Source organism: Typopeltis vanoorti, chromosome 1, assembly GCF_054136105.1.
Source record: "Typopeltis vanoorti isolate ZY-2024b chromosome 1, IOZ_Tvanoo_1.0, whole genome shotgun sequence".
Lineage (NCBI taxonomy): Eukaryota > Metazoa > Arthropoda > Arachnida > Uropygi > Thelyphonidae > Typopeltis > Typopeltis vanoorti.
Window position 1 is genome coordinate 158,967,428 of NC_143549.1, and position 22,213 is coordinate 158,989,640.

Consider the following 22,213-nt stretch of genomic DNA (forward strand, 5'->3'; position numbering starts at 1 on the left):
ATTTATTTATTATTATTTTTTTATTATGGTAGCTGAATAATAGTGTTAATCAAGTACACAGAAACAGGTCATCATGCAATATAGAAATGGCGTGGAATCAAAATGTTACATATAATTTATAGAAAACAGCTATAAAATGCAATATAAAATCTACATAAAATAGATCTTTTGATGTACATTAATTTGCATGCAATTTATACAGGCTATAATAGCTATAAAATTTTTTTATGAAATATAAGAGAGTACTTTTATGATAATTCCTTTCATCTGCAAAAGATGGGGTTACTTCATTGTGCTAAAGGGTACAGCTATGTATTTAAATGGCTTACAAAATGCATATTTGTAAAATGAAAGGAAAAATGGACAGCTATACAAAAATGTGTCCTTGTTAGAAAGGTAAGATCAGCAAGCCCTTTGTACAGCATTTGTGCGGAAATATAAGGCAGTTTGTCCAAAAGACTGCTGTAGTGCATAAATATGGGAGGCCTTATATACATGTGAAGTTACATCAAAATATTTACAACTTAGCTTTTTTTCTTTTCTTTTGAGTTGCAACTAATATTTGCATAATATTCACACCTTAGTTATGAGATCTGCTATATTTAAAGTATTTGTTATGGTAAATAAATGGTTTGTTCTTCCTTATTATATATGTTATACATCTATAGAAGAGTATACTAGTGAGAGGGATATTCTGTTTTCTTTTTGATTTATGGCCATATTAAACATCATATACAATAAGTAAACAATTTTTCTCTTTTTGTTATTTGGAAATATTTCTGTTTCCATTTTCAATTTATTTGATATCTATTTTGTTATTTAAGATTAAATATATTTTCTACATATAGAGACATTAGACAATAAAATAAAACTGTAGGAAATAGTTAAGAAATGCTGTTATTCATTGCTTTTATATAGTAATATATCTTGCACAATTGCACACATACTGAAATACTGAACTTCGTCATTCGAAAACAGTACGGAGACCAAAATCTCAGATTGTCGATTATGATGGGACTTAGCTCTCTCTCTTATGTTCAATTCCCCAGCAAAAAGTTCCAGTATTCCATAAAAGTGAAAATGACAAGAAACTGGGTATCATGAGGTTCCAGCTCTATTTTGGCACTCAGTTGTTCCTTACAGGTCATTCTATCTTTATATAATGAAATTTTAGTTTGGCATCACCTCCACATACGAAAGGTTCTCAAAGAAAATTTCTTCAGTTTGGCAACAGTGGATGGTGTATCTTCTCGACTATCATCGTCTGAAATTGTTTCTCCTTCACTATGAACTTGACGTGTTGACACTCGTAAATCCTCAACATTAACAGGCAACACAGGTTCATTAAGACTTCGCATTCGCTGATCGGATGTAACAGGAGAAAGAGATTTTGAATCTGAATGGAAAACAAAATTAATATTTGAATTAGGATGATGTTTGCTGCATTCATTTCTATGCAATTTAAAATACTCAAAAAAATTTAAGTAAACAATTGTAACCCCCTCAGTTATCTGACTGTAACAGGAAATCAGTTCACTGTCAAACAATTTAATGTAAATAATCAAATAATTGAGAGATCACTGTAATATATATAATAATTTTGATTATAATCACTATTTTTAATTAGCACCTTCATGGAGTTCCAGGACTCATTACTGGAGGGCTGTTTCCCTATCCATACAACTCCTGGAGTTTCTGTTAATGGCTTCAGCTTGACAGCAGCATTATTTCAATCCTTTTTACTTCCATGGTATACAATTTAATATTAGCCAAACAGTAGATTACCCTTGGATTTATACTAACAAAATGAGGGATATTATAATTAATTATCAGTTGCATTTTTTTTAACATACTACTACATCCCAAAGGTCAAAAGACTAAATAAGGTAGGAGTAAAATGGATGAATGAAGAAATTAAGTGTGAAATCTGGAAGAAGAAGGCACTTAAGAGGCACTTGCAACACAAGATGAATGATGGTAATGATCAGTTGCATGGAGTATAAAGGGCAGGCCAGGAATGGTAAAGGCAGCAAAAATGCAGTATGAGAAGAAGTTAGCCAATCTTAGTGAGTTCTTTCGATATGTGGCAAAGTGGAAGATAAAATGATTATGGGAGGTTGACGATTGTTGATGACACTGGCAAACTGGTAATCAAAGCAGAGGATATATTTGCATTTTTCAATGATCAGTTCATTAGTGTATTTTATTCCAATGATTGCAACCTTAGAAGCTGGAGGGTAGGGGGAATGGTGGAGGAAGGACTGATGGTGAATGAGCAGGAAATATATCAGGAATTAAGTAAACTTGATATTAATAAGGCAATAGGATGTGACAGTATATTACCATGTGTCCTTGAGAGAATACTGTATGGAATTAATGGAACCTTTTTGCACAACTATTTAACATTAGTCTTACAACAGGGCAAATCCTAAAAGAATGCAAGGTGGAAAAAATTTTTCCCCTTCAAAAAAAGGAGAGAGGTTATCCCCTCTCTCCTTTTTTTGAAGGGGAAAAAAAGACTATGCCTATAAATTATAAGGTTAATCTGCGTATCTGGGAATGTTGTTAAGGTATTAAAGAAGTGGTGAGGACAAGGATTCAAAATTGAGTTGATAATGGCAGTATTGATAATGGCATTGGCCCAAGCACAGGGCTCTGTGCTTGGGCCAATGTTGTTTAATTTGTATATAAATGATATAGGAAACGGCTTAAAGGGAGATATTCAGTTGTTTGCTGATGATGCAAAGTTGTGTAGTGCAATAAAAAATCAAGCTGATGTTGAAAGTTTGCAGGAGGATTTAAATAAGCTGGTAAAATGGGCAAAAGAAAATGGATGTCAGTTCAATGTGGAAAAGTGTAAAGTCATGCATTTTGGGATTAAAAGATTACCAGCTGTGTACTACATCGATGGAAAGGTACTCCAAGAGATTGATGAGGCTAGGGACTTAGGGGTATTGGTAGATAGGGAGATGAAGTTCAGAGGACACATTGCTAAGGTGTCCAAGATTGCACATAGGATTACTTGGTTGTTGAGGAACACACTGACATCCAGAGATAAAGAGGTTATTATTCCCCTTTATAAAGCATTGATACTTCCACATTTGGATTACTGTGCTCAGGTCTGGTCACCTGGATTCCTTGGAGATGAGGAGGCTGTGGAGAGGGTTCAGAGAAGAGTGACCAAGTTGGTGAGTGATATAAAAAATGCTCCCTACATTGATAGATTGAGAGCTTGTGGATTGCAGAGATTGGTTGATAGGCGAAGAAGAGGGGATATGATAGAAACATTCAAATTACTAAAAGGTTTTTATAGGATTGATGCAGGGGAAATGTTTCAGCTGTGTGAAAGTGATGGAAGAACAAGAGGTCATCTCTGGAAATTAAAGAAGAGTGTGGTTAACAAAGGTGTCAGAACAAGGTTTTTTGCCTGGAGGGTGGTGAATGAGTGGAATTCATTGCCTGACTTAGTTGTGAGCTCTTCGTCTGTAAATGAATTCAAGAAGAGATATGACAGATATTGTTTTGCTAGTTTGGGTCTCCCGCGATGAGTCTACTGACTCCATGGAGATACCCGTAATAATAATAATAATAAAATAATAATAATATTCTTTATGATGGTCAGTATGGGTGTGTTAGCAAGGGGTCACGTTTCAGCAATCTGCTTACAGATTACAACAAGGTGACAAATTCACTCAATAAAAGAAATGCATATACAGTGGTGTACTTGGATTTTTCAAAGGCCATTCAGTCAACCAGGCTGATATGCAGACAGAAACAGAAATGGAAGGACAGAGAATACAGTAACATCCTTCCATACAATGCTTCACTTTCTAACAATCTACTCATATGGTCCTTTTCAATTATAATCAATGCCCATTGATGTGATACTGCATATGATGGTTTTAGCAACATAATGGTGCCATGAATCAACTGATGCATGAATCAAAGGATGGTGTTGCTTCCAGTGAAAAGAAGAAGAAAGACATGCAAACCTATTACATTACATGCTAACATTAGAATTCTGGAAATACTTTTATTGGGATTATATTGATCAAGTGCATATAACAACAACTAAGTTATACCAACTAGTTTCACCAACTAAGTCTGTTGGCATCTTCAGGGTACATAACTGATGTACAGCACTAAAAAGTGAAAAACTGTTACAAACTATAATCAACCGATTCCAATTATATTAAACAAAGAACAGAGCGCGTACAATACATTCATAGAGCGTGGATGATATCACTTGTTATTTAGGAACGTTCTATAGTTGGCACTGTAATTCAGTTCTGGTGAGTTGAAGGATCTGATAAGGGTCTTCCAGATCACGGGCAAGATTAGTCCTTGGTTCCTGTTAAGGTTTTGTATACAGCGGGCAACTGTTGTGGCCTCCTTAAACATTCGGGAGCAGAAGTCCTCCTCCATGTAAGGAATTGTGCTTCTATCTCACTCTATGGTATGGTTCATTCTTGAGAAATGAAAAGCTAATCCTGAATTTTCTTCTCTGTTATTATTGACGTCACCTATGTGTTCTTTTTGTCTAATTTCAAGGCTCCTTGAAGTTTGGCTGATGTAATTCAAGCCGCACGAGCATGGTATGTTATAAACTCCAGCATATTTGGAGTTTATAACATACGTTTTTTAAACATTTTTTTTAACATTAGAATTATTAATTTTGGTGATGGTGTATCAAACACTGAGAGAGAGGCCACAGGGTAAGCTTACCTTGCACTACTGTTGTTACAGTTATTAAAAACAAAGATAAAGTTCAAGTGAAAAGCTCTACACTAGTTAATACCAGTTATCTGTAAACATGACAATCTTATTGGTGAAATGGAAAAACTTTTAATTGTGTAGACCTAAAGCTAAACTCTTTAGCAATTTTCCTTAAGCCCAGCTAATCAGATTAACTTTTTCATCTGCAAAAATTGCTCTATTTTTTTTTTTTTGCTTACATATCTAACTTAAATAAATGCGTTATTTACATCATTTAAGCACATATATGACTTCATAAAAATGTTATTAAACCATTGCATGCATCTAATAGTGGGAAAAGATAAAAAGGCAGTGATCCACTGTCTGATCAAATTCATTATATGATGGTGGTCTGGAATCTAACATCTCATATGACAGGGATAAGCTTGCATAATCAGAGGATAGGAAGGAAAGAAGTGAAGATGGGGCATATTGCAAATGATCACAGATGTATTGCGCTGAATAAAATAGAGATGGAAAACAGCAGTACATGCTTTTGAGGCTATTTTAATTATAACAATATGAAATGCAAGAGGGAAATAGTGTATGGAAACAAAGAGAATGAATTTCTAGAATTTATGTTTTTATCTTTTATGAGGAAAACGGCTTTTATGTAAAGGAAAAAATACAAAACAAAAGGTTTTAGAGTGTTGGCTTGATGATTGGCTTCACATAACATTGTGACAGAGTATCAACATTGCCAGCTTTTGGTGAAAGTGATTTTGGATGACTTGAGAGGTGGTCAATCAAGCATGGTTACAATCAAGGAGAGATATATGGGACACTATTACATGGCTGATGTGCTGTAGAGAAAAGAGATTAACAGAACATGGGAATTGGTTACAACACATCATACACAATTCTGTTGTTGAGAGAAACTTGTGACATGAAATTAAGAATTATCAACACGTTTGCACAAGAAGATTATTTAATATATTGCCAGATATCTGGCAATATATTAAATAATCTTCTTGTGCAAACGTGTTGATAATTATTAACATCATACATGAGCAATGTCCATCCAAAAGATAGATGAATAAATAAACAGCACTGAAATAGAAGAACAGTGAAATTAGCATAGTGTGTGTGCAGGGAAAAAAAACAAAAAACATTATTATACAGGAAATATGGGCAGTGAATAGATGTACGAATATAATATGTGGACTAGAAAAATGTAAGCAAGATAAGAAAATAGAAGGCACAATATGAGAAGCTACCTTGCCACATTCACATGAGATTAACTAACTCACCTATTATTGAGAAAGCCAAAATTAAGGCTCTTTGCAAATATGGATAGAATATATAGAACTCTATAGAATATATAGAACTATATAGAACTATATTTATATTTTCTATATTTATATAGAATATAGAATTTTCTATATTTATATATCTATATTTATATTTATACTTATATTCTATATAGAACTATATAGAACTCTATAGAAATATATAGAATATATAGAATATAGAACTCAATTATTAGCAATATCATAAGGGACTTTGTGGCATGCAGTACTTGCGGCATGTATGCGTCTCGTAAATTACATATGTGGCTTGTTAAAGAGAGTGGAGAGCGTATGTGCGCAAAATGCAGGCAGTTGGAGGAAATAAGTACATTAGATATATCGATATCCGACTTTGTTGCTCCAGGAACGGGGAATGAATGTAGGAAGACAAGTAGTATGATAGCAGAGAATGAGAAAATAATAGTTGATAGTGTGGAAGGTGTGAGTGACTGTAGAAGTTTAGGAGATGGTTTTGTTTGGGAGAGTGAATTTAGATTAAGAGTGACTGACCTGCAGAGGGAGATAGATGAGTTGAAAGAGGAGGTGGAATGTCTTGTGAATGAGAGCAGAAGTATGAAAGATAAGATTAGGAGAATGGAAGAAATAAATGCAAGGCGAATCAGAGTAGGAGAGAGAGAGAATTTAGGGAGTATGAGTGAGAGGTATGGGGGTGCTAGAAGAGGAGAGGATGGAAACAGTAGGAGAGACGGAATGAGAGAGAGAGATATGGAAGTGCTAGAAGAGGAGAGAATGGAAACGGTAGGAGAGATGGAATGAGAGAGAGGTATGGGAATGCTAGAAGACAAGCGGATGGAAACAGTAGTAGGAGAGACAGAATGAGAGAGGGATATGGAAGTGCTAGAAGTGGAGAAAATGGAAACAGTAGGAGAGAGGGAATGAGAGAGATGTATGGGAGTGCTAGAAGAGGAGAGAATGGAAACAGTAGAAGAGAGAGGTATGGGAATGAAAGAAGAGGAGAGAATGGAAACAATAGGAGTGAGGGAATGGTAAGAGGTATAATGTATGGCGACTCAATGATCCGTGGTGTTCAAGATAGGATGCGTGAGGAGTGTTTGCCAGGAGGAACAATAGAAAGGGTGGCTATGGCAATTAAGAGAGGTGAAAGGGTGGATGAGATGATTGTGATGGTAGGAACGAATGACTTGAGTGGTAATGTAAGTCGGGCAGCGAGAGATATGAGATTTTTGCTTGAGACTGTATGGAAGAAGACAGAGAGAGGAAAAAGAGTGTGCGTGTTGCCTAGGTATGATAATGATGAGCTGAGCAGAAGAGCGGTGATATTGAATGGCATAATAGCGAGAATGTGTGACAAGAGAGGACTGGTATATGTGGATGCCTGGAGTGTGTTTGAGGAAAGAGAGGAGTTGTATGCGAGAGACCGTTTACATTTGAATGAGGAAGGACGTAGGCATCTGGAGAGATTGCTGTTCTGAACGAGTCAGTGTGTCCCAGGGAGGATGATAGCAGGGGTGGCCTCTTGTGGGAATGGATACTTGGGAGAAGGGAGACAATGTCAGGTAACACTGAGCCCAGTGGAGTCCAGAAGAGATAATGCTGGGTATAGAAACAATGGCATTTATATGCTGTATACTAATGCCAGGAGTATCCGGAATAAGGGAGAGGAATTGGTGGCGCAGATAGCATCAGCCTGGCCAAAAATTATTGCGATCACTGAGACGTGGTTGACAGAAGGGGATATAACAACAGGAATAGAAGTCGCTGGGTATAGCATTTTTCGTCAGGATAGGAGGGGAAAGCGTGGTGGTGGGGTACTGCTTATGATAAGTGATGACCTATGTCCTATAAGAGTGGAGAATTTGGAAGGAAGTGAGACAAATGATTTTGAGAGCATATGGTGTGAGGTAGAGGTAGGCAAGACAGGATACTTAGTGGGGTGTTGCTACAGACCCAGGAGCACAGAGGATGGGGACCAGGAGATGTTTAGACAGCTAAGTTTGGTAAGTGCAAGAAGAATGATTGTTATGGGAGATTTTAACTTCAGTAGTATAAATTGGAGAGAGGAAGATGCATGTAGCAATAGGGGAATGGAATTTCTAGAATTCTTGAGGGACAAATGTCTTAGGCAACATGTAACAGAGGGAACAAGAGGTTCAAAAATTTTGGATTTGGTTATAGCATCAGAAGAGTTGATAATAACTGAGTTGACGTCTCTCCCACCAGTTTGAGAGAGTGACCATATGGTGTTGACTTGGAAAATGAATAGACATGCAGGAGTATCAAAGAGACGGGAACTTATGTGGAATTATAAGGCAGGTGATTATAATAGTCTTAGATGTCAACTTCGGGAAGTTTCATGGAGAGAGGAATTGGAAGGCCGGGATATCACCAGTGCGTGGGAAATTGTGAAAGAATATTTGTTATCAGCAATGGTAAGTTGTATACCACGAGTGAAGAAGGCGACGCAATTTGGAGTAAAGTGGATGACAAACAATATTAAACAGGAATTGCATGCGAAAAAGAGGCTATGGAAGAGATATAAGGAGATAGGTGAAGAGATGCATGAGGAATATAAGACACAGGCCAGAAGAGTGACTAGTGTGGTAAGGAAAGCGAAACTGGAATATGAGAGGAGATTGGCCCTAAGATCCAAAGAAAATCCTAGGGAATTTTTTAGCTATGTGGCCAGTAGGAGGAGAAATGACTGTGGAAGAATGATATTGTGGGATAAAAATGGGAATAGAGTGACTAATGCAGAGGACATAGTGGAATTGTTCAATGAACACTTTATTGGAGTATTTCATCCTAGAGGAGTCAGTTTTAATGCTAGAGGGATAGGACTGGTACGAGGTCTGGAGGTACAGGAGGAGAGTGTGTTTCAGATACTGAGTACTCTGGATGTCAGTAAAGCCGTGGGACTGGATGGTATTTCGCCACGAGTTTTGAGAGAATGTGCTAGGGAATTGACAGTACCTTTAACGTGGCTTTTCAATGAAAGTCTGGCTTTGGCAAAGGTGCCCAGGGAATGGAAGGAAGGTAAGATAGTGCCATTGCATAAGGGTGGTAACAGACTGGAAGTGTCTAATTATAGGCCAGTCTGTGTGTCATCAGTAGTTGTTAAGATCTTGGAGAAAGTAGTGAGGGACCGTGTACAGCATTGGGGAGATGAGGGTAATGTTATTTGTGAGAATCAACATGGATTTGTGAAAGGACGCTCTTGTTTTAGCAATATGCTAGCCTTTTATAATAAAGTTACAAGAACATTAGATTAGGGAAAGGCATATACTGCAATTTTCTTAGACTTAGTGAAGGCATTTGACAGGGTGCCGCATGATAAGCTGATATTTAAGTTGCAGCACATGGGTCTGGATGTCAGATTGGTCAACTGGATTCAGGATTGGCTGTCTGATAGATATCAGAGAGTTGTGTATGGTGGAGCAGTTTCCAGGAGGCAGAGGGTTACAAGTGGGGTCCCACAGGGCTCAGTACTAGGACCTATATTGTTTAACCTTTATATCAATGACATAGCCAGTGGCTTGCAGGGGGATATTCAGTTGTTTGCAGATGATGCGAAGCTGGGAAGGATTATTAGTAATAGTACAGATGTGGTAGCCCTGCAAGAGGATTTAAATAAGCTAGATAGATGGGCAAATGAATGGGGGTCTCAGTTTAATGCAGCAAAATGTAAGGTCTTGAGGTTTGGGAAACATCGATGGGATGCTGCATTCTCTATGGGAGTTATACTAGAGAAAGTAGGGGAGACAAGAGATCTGGGGTTGATGATTGATAGAAACCTGCAGTTTAGGGGACATATTGCAAAGGTGGTGAAGGTAACACAGAGGATTGCTGCTATTATGAGAAGGACACTGACCTGCAGAGATAAGAGGGTTATCATTCCGTTGTATAAGTCTCTGATCAGACCACACTTGGACTATTGTTCTCAGATTTGGTCCCCAGGATTTGAAGGGGATAAATTAACTGTGGAAAGGATACAAAGACGGATGACAAAGATGGTTTCAGGACTGTACAAGGATAGTTATGAGGATCGGCTGAGAGAATGTGGACTGCAGAGTTTGGTGGATAGAAGAAGGAGAGGTGATATGATTGAGACTTTTAAACTGTTGAGAGGTGGTTACAGGGTTGACACTGGGGAGTTCTTTCGCTTGGTTGATCAGCGGGAAGGAGTGATGACAAGAGGCCATCCCTGGAAGTTACGAAAGGAAACTGTGAGCAAGAGGGTAAGGAGTGGTTTCTTTGTGTGGAGGGTGGTTGAGCCGTGGAATGCATTGCCTGATGGAGTGGTGGGAGCAAGAACGGTCAGTGAGTTTAAAGAGTGGTATGATAGACTTTGTGTTTCTCAGGGGGGGGACCTCCCCTCAGTGAGTCTTGACAGACTTTATATCTTAGGAAGGACCTCCCTCGATGAGTCTTTTGACTCCTTGGAGGCCTGAATAATAATAATAAAAAATAATAATAATATTCATTATCTGAACATAACCAGTAGGTTGTATATATAGAGAAGAGCAGTGTTACAAAAAAGTTATATAACAAGGGCATGGTGCAGGCGTCTATACTTGGGTTCCCTATTGTTTACATTATTTTATAATGATATTTCATGTGGATTGACAGGAGATATTCTTGTTTGTTGATGATGCAAAGTTTGGAAGAGTTATAAAGAAAGATTCAGCCTTTTTGTTTTGACAAATGATTGGGGTTGCAATTTGAATGTCAATAAGTGGAAGGTATTAGATTTGGGAGTGCAAAAGTGAAATCACACTGTGTTGGGGAATCTGTGCTTTAAGAAATGAGATTTGGTATCTGAGAGTCAGGGGCAAAGTCTCCATGCTTGCTATGCTTGCTGCACAAGCTCATTAATTGAGAAAGAAGTAATATTTATTTGTTAATAAATGCATGCATTTATAAGCATTCCATTTAGGCTATTATTTTTGTAGACAGAAGACATCTGAAGCGTGTGTGGCAATAATTGACCTTTGCATTGTGTATCGAAGGCCGATGCTTGCTCGTCCAGTCAAAGTTACCTTGCTTGCTCGGTTGTAGGAGCTTCCGGGTCCTCGCTGCAGCACTATGATTTCATGAGCACGCATAGCCTTTTCTGCTTCCTTCACGTTGTCTTAAACACAAGGCTATACTCAGTCAAAGTAGCTCTAGCCAGTGAGCTTCAGCCAGCCTTTACAAGTGTGCATGTTGCTTGGGAAAATTAAGTTACAACCAACTCTTTATGAGAATATTATTGACCAGTTCATAAAGAAGAACCATAGGGTAGAATTTGTATTCAAGTAGCTAAATTGAAAAAGGTAGAATATCATTTGTAAAATAAATGTTGTATTTGTATGATTAAATGTACATAAATTTCTAAATATATAGTTTTAAATGGTCAGTAATTCATTATTCCACTAATCAGACTTCAGTCACACCTCTCACTCCCTGAATAATAACAAGCGTGAATTTCAAGACTAGCATTCGCCCCTGCTGAGAGTGACACAACAGAGGCCTGAAGTTCAATGCACACTGTACATATACTAATGACCACACAATGACTGCTATGATAAGGAGTACACTGCCAGGTAGAGAGGAGGTAGTTGTACTACTGTACAAGACACTGACTCAAACAGATGAGCTACTATGCAAAAACACTCTGTTATGTTTGTTATAAGAGAGACTAGATTAGTATAAATTATAAAATAACAGAGTGTTTTTGCATAGTAGCTCATATGTTTGGGTCAGTGTCTTGTACAGTAGTACAACTACCTCCTCTCTACCTGCCAGTGTACTCCTTATAAAATTTCTACAATTTTTCTATGTCAAAGCCTCCATTCTATTAATAAAGGGAAAATTCCCTTTATTAATTCTGTAAAATTCTCTCTCAAACTTAAAACTCTCTATCATACATGCATTTTTCCACCTTTCCATTTAATGGAAAGGTGGAAAATATGAGTTGACATGGCAGGGCTCATGTCAACTCATAGTCAACTGTCTTCTTGATTTTGCAGCATATATATATATATATATATATATATACTGAATGGCTACATATATATATATATGTAGCCATTCCCACCATCCAACTTAGCTATTGCTCTGTTATAAAAAGAGTGAGGAAAGTAAGGTATGATCCATCCTTTTACAAAGCTATGCTATTCCACACAGAGTACTATATTCCTGAATTTTGTCTTCAAAACTTCTTCAATATACTTTTACCACTGCTTCTGAGATAATGATTACTCTGTAATTCACTACCTTTATCTCGGAGTCTCCTGTATTTCTTGTTCCATTGTATAAGAGATTCTTGTTCCATTGTATAAGGCCATGCATGGCCTACTGTGCACAGATTTAGTCACCTGGTTTTCAATATGACGAAGAGATGTTGGAAAGGATCCAAACGCAACTGACTAAGATAGTTTCTGATCTCTGGAATGTCAAATATGAGGAAAGGTTGATAAGAAGCAATTTACAGAGTCTACTGGATAGGAGGAAGAGGGATATATGATAGAGACCTACAGAATAATAAGGGGTTGTTATAGGATCAATGTTGAAAAGGTTTTATAGAAAACGGTGGGAGATATCAGGGGAGAACCAGAGGTCATCCCTGAAAGCTGTATAAAGAGGGTGTGAGCAGGGGAATGAGATGCAGATTTTTTGCATGCAGAGCTGTGAATGATTGGAATGCTTTGCCTGAGAGGGTGGTGTCTGCAGAGAATTTGAGGGTGTTTAAGGCAGTATGATGAGCTATGTGTATGACAAAAGTATCTCCTAGATGAGTATTTGACTCCATGGGGGTCTTGGGATAATAATAATAATCCCAGATTCTTCTCATTATATAATGCAGTGTAGCCACTGTAAAACTTTTATACCTCTATGTTTGAAAATTTCTGTCTAATATCTATTCCAGTTGCCTTTCTACATTTCTGATGATTTTTTCTACCTGACTGCATTCATTGGATCAGCACCATAGCATAAGAAGCTAACAAGGAAAAAAAGTGCATGGGAAATAGTGTTTGAGCAAAGCAATATTAGACTGCATACCTAGGGTTTGGAAAATAAACTGAGTGGGTTTATTTTCCTAACCCTGAGTCAAAAACTGAAACATTATTTTAAGGTAGTACTCATGCCTTAAGTGAATGGGCCAGTGAGAGTTAATGAATGGCAATTCACGGATTAACATTCATTAACACAGTGAGTCCCAAAGGTGTAGAAAAAGGCAAATTTTTTCCCGTGCACAGAAGGAAGAGTGATAAGTCAAGCTTAGAATTATAAGCCAATCTGTCTGTCAGGAATTGATGAATGTGTTGGAGAGGTAGGTAGGTAGGTAGGTAGGTAGGTTGATTAGGATTATGATTTAGAATTCGCCCTTATGCCCCCCCCCCCATTTAAAATCCATCAAGATGGGATTTAAATGGAGACCATGTTTTAGCAGTCTACGTATACAAATACAGGGTGATCAAAATGTAAGTATCACTGTTTAAGGCCTTGTGGAGCACCATCCAGTGATCCAACACAACTCAACAGGCCAGGAAGGTTTAAAACGATGGACACGGGATTTTTTCCTTCATTCTGTTTATTAATACTGTCCCCAGTGATGGTACTAACTTGTCCCAATGTGCTTTGCTTGTGAAGCTGTACTGCCTAAACAACTGCAATGCTGTTGCTGCACTCTGCAAATTTTGTCACCTGAACAAATGTCAATGAGGTCCGCTATCTCCATATGCTCTGAAACAAATGATTAGTCATTTTAAAGAAGAGGGATCATTGGGAGTTAGACCTGGCAGATGTTGCAAACCAATCAGTTCAAAACAAGGGAACATTGTGGAGCAGGAACATGGCCTGCTCAATGGCAGTTGCTACTACTGCCATTGTGGAGCAGGCCATGAATAACAGTATTGATTTCTGCAGTACACGTGCTATATCAAGACACACTGATGTACCTTATACAACTGTTTAGAAAATTCTATGGAAAATTCTGCATTTCTACCCATTCAAGATAACCTGACACAGCAATTGTGCCTGCAGGACTTTGAAAGTTGAATGACATTCACTTTAATATTCCTTGCTTGAGTGGAATTGGATACTGCATGTCCATTGATGATTTTGTGGGGGGAAATGAGGCTCACTTTCACCTGATAAGAGCTGTAAATGCTCCCAGTTGCCAGGTATGGGCAATATGGAAAACCTGCATGCAATCAGACATTCCTTTGCATTCAACCAAAGTTAGTGTCTGGTGCATGTTTACAGCTTCATTTTTTTTCGAGGACATTCACTAGTTGTATCCAGTGACCTGTTCAGTTATTGCTGAGAAGTATTGCGATATGATCAACAATTTTTTTGTTCCACAGCAACACCTATGCATGAATTCAGTCATTTTCATGTAGGATGGGGGGGCCCCCTCCATACATCAGCTGATCTGCACAGGAGGTTCTTCAAGAACATTTCACGGAAGCCAGAGTGATCAGCCATGTGTTTCCCACTGTAAGGCCACCTCATTCCCCTGTTCTGACCCTCTATGTTTTCTGGCTCTGGGGTTTCTCAAAAGGCATGGTTTATCATGACCATCCTGATAACCTTTTCAGAACTGAAAGACAGCATGTGAGCAATATCAGTCCCAACCAGATGTGTTTCTGTCTTTGAACACTGTGCAAAGGATGCAGTTTGTGGCATACCAGGAAGAGCAGCACATTGAATAGTACAGCCCATGAATACATAATAGAAGTGAATAAAAATGTGTTATTTATGCATGTGTCACTTTTCTCCTTCTTGCACACAAAGAAAAATTACTGCATCTACATTCGGTACATCATATAGTGTACCCTGGTAATAAATTTTGGCACTAATTTTTTTTTCCCTCAGATATTGCTTCTACGTTACGCACAACGTATTCCTGCACAGTTTCACAACATTTGGATCACTGGCTGGCACTCCACAAGGCTTTAAACAGATACTTTAATTTTCATCACCCTGTATATAATCTTGTAGATAATAACAAGTTGACAAATGCATTGGACAAGAGATATACATATATTTCAATTTTGCAAAAGCCTCAGATTTCAACATGACATTGGTAACTGAATAGAATGGATATAATTAGATAAGAAATTACTGAGTTGGAGAGGTGAAAGGCTATCATATAAGTGTCTGTAAGTTGTATATTATTGAAGCAGTAACCAAAAAAAAAGGAAAGCCCCTGGTAGCTGTCTGTTTTTGGGTTATTAATATATATGTTGATATTTAACATTATTGTAGGAAGGTTGGTCGATTGGTAGAGCCTCTGCTACTAATGGCTCATGAAAAATTGTTAAGCAAGTTTGAGCGTGGTTAGTAGTTGCAAGGGATCAATCGTTGCTGTTGGCACACTTTCCCTCAATAAGTCTCTAGACTCTCTGGAGATGTCACATAATAATAATAATAATAATAATAATAATAATAATAATGATAATGATATTGGGACAAGTTTATGCCAAGATACACAACTGTTTGCAGATGACGCAAAGTAAACAATGACGAGTAGAGTAGAGTATATGTTGTGGCATTATAGGAGTGTCTGAAATGTCAGTGGATAAGTGGAATTGTAATTCAGTGTTGCAAAGTGTAAAATTTTAAAATTTGTAAAGCAAGTATGTTATTATTTAACTGGTAATTAGTTTACAGAATTAACAACGCATATAAAGTTTCTTCCAACGAATTCTATGGGGTATCTAAGGCATGGTCTGCCAGCCCAGAGTGGCTGTACTGGTGAAACCGGATGTAGTGTTTGTGTTCTGAAATCCTGATATTTGTTGTTCTGCCTGTTTGGCCAAAGTAGGACAATTTGCAGCTGCAAGGGTCCTGATATACACCAGGTAGGTCTAGGGGAAGTGGTTGGTCTTTGGTAGAGCGGATAAGGGATGCCAACTTTTTATATGGTCTGTAACAGGAAGTAAGGTCATATTTTCTGAGGATATTGGTTATTTTCTCAGAGGTGCCCTGGATGTAGGGGATGGTGATAGATTTGGTGTAATCTTTATTGTGGAGGGGGGTTGTGGTTTACTGGTTTGAGTATTTTTTGGATTTTTTGGGGGTTATAGCCATTGGCTAAGAAAGTGTTGTGGATGTGGTTTAGTTCAGTAGTTAGGGCCTTGTCATCTGAGCAGATTAATTTTGCCCTGTTATATAGTGATTTTATAACCCCATATTGTTGTGAAGGGGGGGGGGGGAATTGCTGGTGAATGTATCTGCCAGTATTGGTGGGTTTTCTATAAACAGAGAAAACCAAAGATCCATCAAGCTGGCGGATGATTAAAGTGTCTAGGAAGGGGAGGGTGTTGTTTTCCTCTTTTTCTAAGGTGAACTGGACTCTAGGGTGTTGGTTGTTTAAGTGTGTTAGGAAGGAGTGGAGTGAGTCTGAGCCATGTGGCCAAATAGCAAACACATCATCCACGTAATGAAGCCAAATAGTGGGTTTTTTTGGGGCGGAGTTTAAGGCTTTCTCTTCAAAGGTCTCCATAAAGAAATTGGCCAAGGGTGGGGAAAGTTGTGAACCCATGGCTGTCCCCTCTATCTGTTTGTAGAACTTTCCTTGCCAAACGAATAGCCTGAGTTCATTGTGAACTGAAATAGGGCTGAGATATCGGGCGGAAACTTGGCTTGGATGAGCTCTAGGGTTTCTTTGAGTGGGACATTAGTGAATAGGGAGGAGACGTCAAAACTGACCATTATGTCAGTGTGTTGGAGTGAGAAGTTTTCTACACTGGCTTTAAAGTGGGTTGAGTTTTTTATGTGTGATGGTGTGTTGCCAGTATAGTGTGTGAGCGTTTTGGCTAAATGTTTGGCTAATTTATATGTGGGGGAATCAATGCCATCCACTATGGGACATAATGGAACATTTTGTTTATGTATTTTTGGGAGTCCATATAATCGGGGGGGGTCTAGAGTTATAAGGTTTTAGTTTGTTAGTGACTTCCACAGGCCAAGAAGTGACTTTCTTAAGGAGTCTGTGGAGAGTTCTAATCTGAGAGCTGGTAGGATTATATTCAATAGGGAGGTAAGTAGTACCGTCTAGTACTAAAGCATTAAGCTTACCTTTGTAGTCCTTTTGATTTAGCACCGCAGTGGCATTTCCCTTATCTGCTTTGGTGATTGCTATTTTTGTGTTATTCTTCATTTCTTGTAGGGCTGCATATTCGTCTTTGGATAGGTTGGTTTTTGGAGGTTTGGCTTTAGTGAGAACACCGACTACATCCAGTCTGACGTTGTTGGCAATATGGTTAGGTGGGTTGCAAATCCCACGTTCTATTTGGATCATGACATCTTCGGCAGGTATTCTTTTAGGAGCTAGGGCGAAATTGTGACCACATGCAAGTGCGGTGAGTGCCTCAGGCTTAAAAACTACAGACGAGAGGTTGACTACTGTGTTGAGTGGCGGCTGTGGTAAGGAAGTAGAATTCTTTGTCAGATTTTCGTATTTTTTCAAGTGCCGCCTTCGTATTTTTTCGAACTCTTTTTCTTGCCGATGCGCATGAGACGTCATAAAGTATCGTCCAAAGATCATGGCCAAATGTATTCGAAAGCTCCGCCCCACAAAAACCCACTATTTAGCTTCGTTACGTGGATGATGTGTTCGCTATTTGGCGACATGCCTCAGACTCACTTCACTCCTTCCTAACACACTTAAACAACCAACACCCCAGAGTCCAGTTCACCTTAGAAAAAGAGGAAAACAACACCCTCCCCTTCCTAGACACTTTAATCACCCGCCAGCTTGATGGATCTTTGGTTTTCTCTGTTTATAGAAAACCCACCCATACTGGCAGATACATTCACCAGCAATCCCCCCTCCCCTCACAACAATATGGGTTATAAAAACACTATATAACAGGGCAAAATTAATCTGCTCAGATGACAAGGCCCTAACTACTGAACTAAACCACATCCACAACACTTTCTTAGCCAATGGCTATAACCCCAAAAAAATCCAAAAAATACTCAAACCAGTAAACCACAACCCCCCTCCACAATAAAGATTACACCAAATCTATCACCATCCCCTACATCCAGGGCATCTCTGAGAAAATAACCAATATCCTCAGAAAATATTACCTTACTTCCTGTTACAGACCATATAAAAAGTTGGCATCCCTTATCCGCTCTACCAAAGACCAACCACTTCCCCTAGACCTACCTGGTGTATACCAGGTCCCTTGCAGCTGCAAATTGTCCTACTTTGGCCAAACAGGCAGAACAACAAATATCAGGATTTCAGAACACAAACACTACATCCGGTTTCACCAGTACAGCTGCTCTGGGCTGGCAGACCATGCCTTAGATACCCACCATAGAATTCGCTCTGGAAGAAAACAAAAATAATACACCGCAGCAAGTTTAAATGCGAGAGATTATTCAAGGAATCTTCAGCAGCTCTAAAACACGTTCCTAACCACCATTACAGAGAGGGAAAGTGGTTTGAATGATAAAAAAAATGAGGAATTATTTGTAGGAAGTGAGATCGCTAGGTTGCGTGCAGTGATACAAAATGCGCAGCGGCAATTAGAGCACCTGCAAAACTCTTTCCAGAGTGATTCGGCTAACGTAAATAACCAGCGTAAGAGTGGGCGAGTTTCTGAAATGAAGGAAAGAGTGTTGTATGGTGACTCGTTATTAAGAGGAGTGATAGATGGGAGTGTAACTAAATCGTACTTACTGGGTGCGAAATTTAAGGATGTAAGTGAGAGTATTAGAGTGCAAAAACAGAGGGTGAAAGAATTAATAATTGTGGCGGGTACGAATGAATTAAAAGGTGATAATTTTTTTATGAGAGAGGACTTGAAAGTATTGTTAAAGGTAGCAAAAGAAAAGGGTGACAGAGTTAGAATGGTGAGTCTGTTGCCACGGTACGACAGAGAGGAGTTTAGAAGGAGGGCCATAATCGCAAATGACATTATGCGCAGGTTATGCAAACGGTGTGGTGTGGAATTCGTAGACGTGTGGAATGAGTTTGATGGGTGAAAGGACTTATACAAGATGGATGGCCTGCATTTGAATGGGCTTGGTGTGTGAAGACTGGAAAAAGTATTGCTGAATGAAGTGAAAATGGATGTGCAGAACCAGGGAAACTAGAACTACGAAGGATGGATGGGAGTGGATATGCAGACATCAGTGAGACAGTTGAGTGTAAAAATGTATATAATGTACCTGAGCCAGCACTAAGGACAAAAAATGGGAATGGGACATTTAGAATAACGCATCAAGATAGGGGTGGAACAAAGGGATCACTGCATTTCATGTATACTAATGCCAGGAGTGTTAGGAACAAGAAGGAAGAATTTTTGGCCTTGATTGGCTCTTCCTGGCCACAGGTTATTGGCATTAATGAAACATGGCTGACGAAAGATGATATAGTTAGTGGGATAGAATGTGTAGGTTATAGTGTGTTTAGGAGGGACAGAGAGAATAAAATGGGGGGAGGGGTGTTATTGATGATAGCTGATGAACTGCAACCAAGGAGAATTGAAGTTGTATTGCAGGATAGTGAAAGGAGCTCATTTGAGGCTATTTGGTGTGAGATTGAGACTGGCAGAATAAAATATACAGTTGGATGCTGCTATAGACCAGGTGATGGAATAGATGGTGGAGATAGTATGCATAAACAAATTGATGAAATGAGTGGAAGGAGGGTAATTATTATGGGGGATTTCAACTATGGTAACATTGATTGGAAGGAGGAGAGGACACATGTGAGGAAGGAAATGGATTTTATTCAATTATTAAGGGATAACTATCTGAGACAGCATGTAATTGAAAATACTAGGGGTGCGAGAGTGCTTGACCTGGTAATAGCATCTCACAATTTGACTGTAATGAATATGACCATGTTGCCACCTATTGGTGAGAGTGATCATAAGGTCTTGACCTGAGAGGTGGCTAAAGGTGTGGAATTTTTGATTAAGACAGGGTATATGTGGAATTACCGTGCTGGCAAGTATGACAAGCTTAGGATATTGCTTGGATCAGTGCAATGGCATGCACAACTGCAAGGGCTGGACGTCGATAGAGCATGGGAAGTGGTCAAGGAGCATTTACAGGAGGTTATGGCTGATTGTATACCTAGGGTCCGAATAGTAAAACAAGTAGCGGTTAAATGGATGAATAACACCATTAAGCTTGAGCTGCAAAAAAAGAAACAACTGTGGAGAGAATTTAAAGAAAGGGGTGACCTGCAGGCACATGAACGGTATAAAGTGCAGGCCAGAAGGGTAACGAGTGTGGTAAAAACAGCAAAAGCGGATTATGAAAGGAAACTAGTTATGCAAGCAAAAGAGAATCCCAAACAGTTCTTTCAATATGCTGCAAGCAAGAAAAAAACTGTACATGGGAAAATGATTTTAAGGAATGACGATGGTAAGGAGGTCACTGAACCAGTCGATATAGTGGAGTTACTGAGCATGCACTTTGCAAAAGTATATCATCCAGGTGGAGACATTGAAAAAATGAAGGAGCCAATAGTTTATACGGGAATTGTGGTGAATGAAGTGGAGGTGAATAGTCTATTACAGAACCTTAATGTGAATACATCTGTGGGATTGGATGGTATACCGGCACAGGTCTTGTGTGAAGCAGCTAAGGAATTATCAGTGCCCTTGACCATGTTGTTTAATCTGAGTCTCAGGTCTGGTTTAGTCCCAAAGGCGTGGAAAGAGGGGAAAATAGTTTCACTGCATAAAGGAGGATCTAAGACTACGGTTGCAAATTACCGACCGATCAGCATATCAGGAGTTGTTGTCAAGGTCTTGGAGAAAGTAGTCAAGAGAAAAATACAGAAATGGATTGATGAAAATGAGATACTGTACAGGGGACAGCATGGCTTTGTAAAGGGTAGATCATGCCTGAGTAATTTGCTCAAGTTTTATAAGAAGGTGACGGCTGAACTGGATAAGGGAAATGGGTTTACAGTGATACTGCTGGACCTGGCAAAGGCGTTTGACAGGATACCACATGGAATTATAATCTGTAAACTACAACATATGGGAATGGATATGGGGTTGGTGAGATGGATAGGTGGGTGGTTGATGGAGAGATATCAAAGAGTGGTTTATTCAGGAGTCGAGTCCAAAAGACGGCCTGTGACTAGTGGGGTGCCGCAGGGTTCTGTTCTTGGACCACTGCTGTTTAATCTGTTCATTAATGATATAGGGAAGGATCTAAGTGGAACAGTTCATTTGTTTGCTGATGATGCAAAGTTGGGGAGGGCGATAGTGAATACAGAAGATGTCAAAGTCTTGCAGGATGACTTAGATAGATTGGAGTTCTGGGCTAAGGAGAATGGATGTCAATTTAATGTGACAAAATGTAAGGTTATGCATTTTGGGGTGAAAAGATTAGCAGCAGTATACCACATGGGTGGAACTGTACTCCAAGAGATTGATGAGGCCAGGGACTTGGGAGTGTTGGTGGATAGGGAGATGAAGTTTAGGGAGCACATTGCGAAAGTAGCTAAATCAGCTCATCAACTCACTTGGTTGTTGAAAATACCTTAATGAGGAGAGACAAGCAAGTTATTGTACCTCTGTACCGAGCCTTGATAAGACCTCATCTTGACTACTGTGCCCAGATTTGGTCACCTCGGTTCCTTCTTGATGGGGAGGAGGTGGAGAGGATCCAGAGGCGAGTGACTAAGATGATAGCAGGTCTATGGAATGAACCATATGAGAACAGGTTGAAGATTTGTGGGTTGCAGAAACTGGTTGATAGGCAGAAAAGGGGATATATGATTGAGACATTCAAATTACTGAAGGATTTCTATAGGATTAATCCAGAAGATGTTTTTGAGAATAGGATTGGTGGTGCGAGGACTAGGAGCCATACATGGAAGCTGGGCAAGAGTGTGGTTAGCAGGGGTGTTAGAGCTGGGTTCTTTACTTTTAGAGTGGTAAATGAGTGGAATAAGCTGCCAGAGTCTGTTGTGGGTGCTATGACAGTGAGCAAGTTCAAGGCAAGGTATGATAGATACTGTGAGAATGTTGTATAGTTGTGTGGACATGATGTTTAGGGCCTCCCTCGATGAGTCTAAGGATTCCCTGGAGTAGCCCGAAAAAAAAAAAAAAAAATAATAATAATAACCTCAACAAATTTGAGTGCATGAAACTACCCCAAATTTGGGAGACTTACATTTTGAGAACTTCAGCCCAACTGCCAAGTCAACCAAA

General features: G+C 39.0%; 1 protein-coding gene across 1 annotated transcript in view; it reads right to left on the reverse strand.

The window, feature by feature from the left end:
• Positions 1-204: 204 nt before the first annotated feature.
• Positions 205-22,213, reverse strand: part of LOC150110581 (uncharacterized) — an 851,360-nt gene continuing 829,351 nt past the window's right edge. Inside the window, 1 exon segment of the mRNA XM_090402114.1 lies at positions 205-1,396. Within this exon segment, the coding sequence (XP_090258240.1) occupies positions 1,182-1,396 (215 nt within the window). The 3' untranslated portion in view covers positions 205-1,181.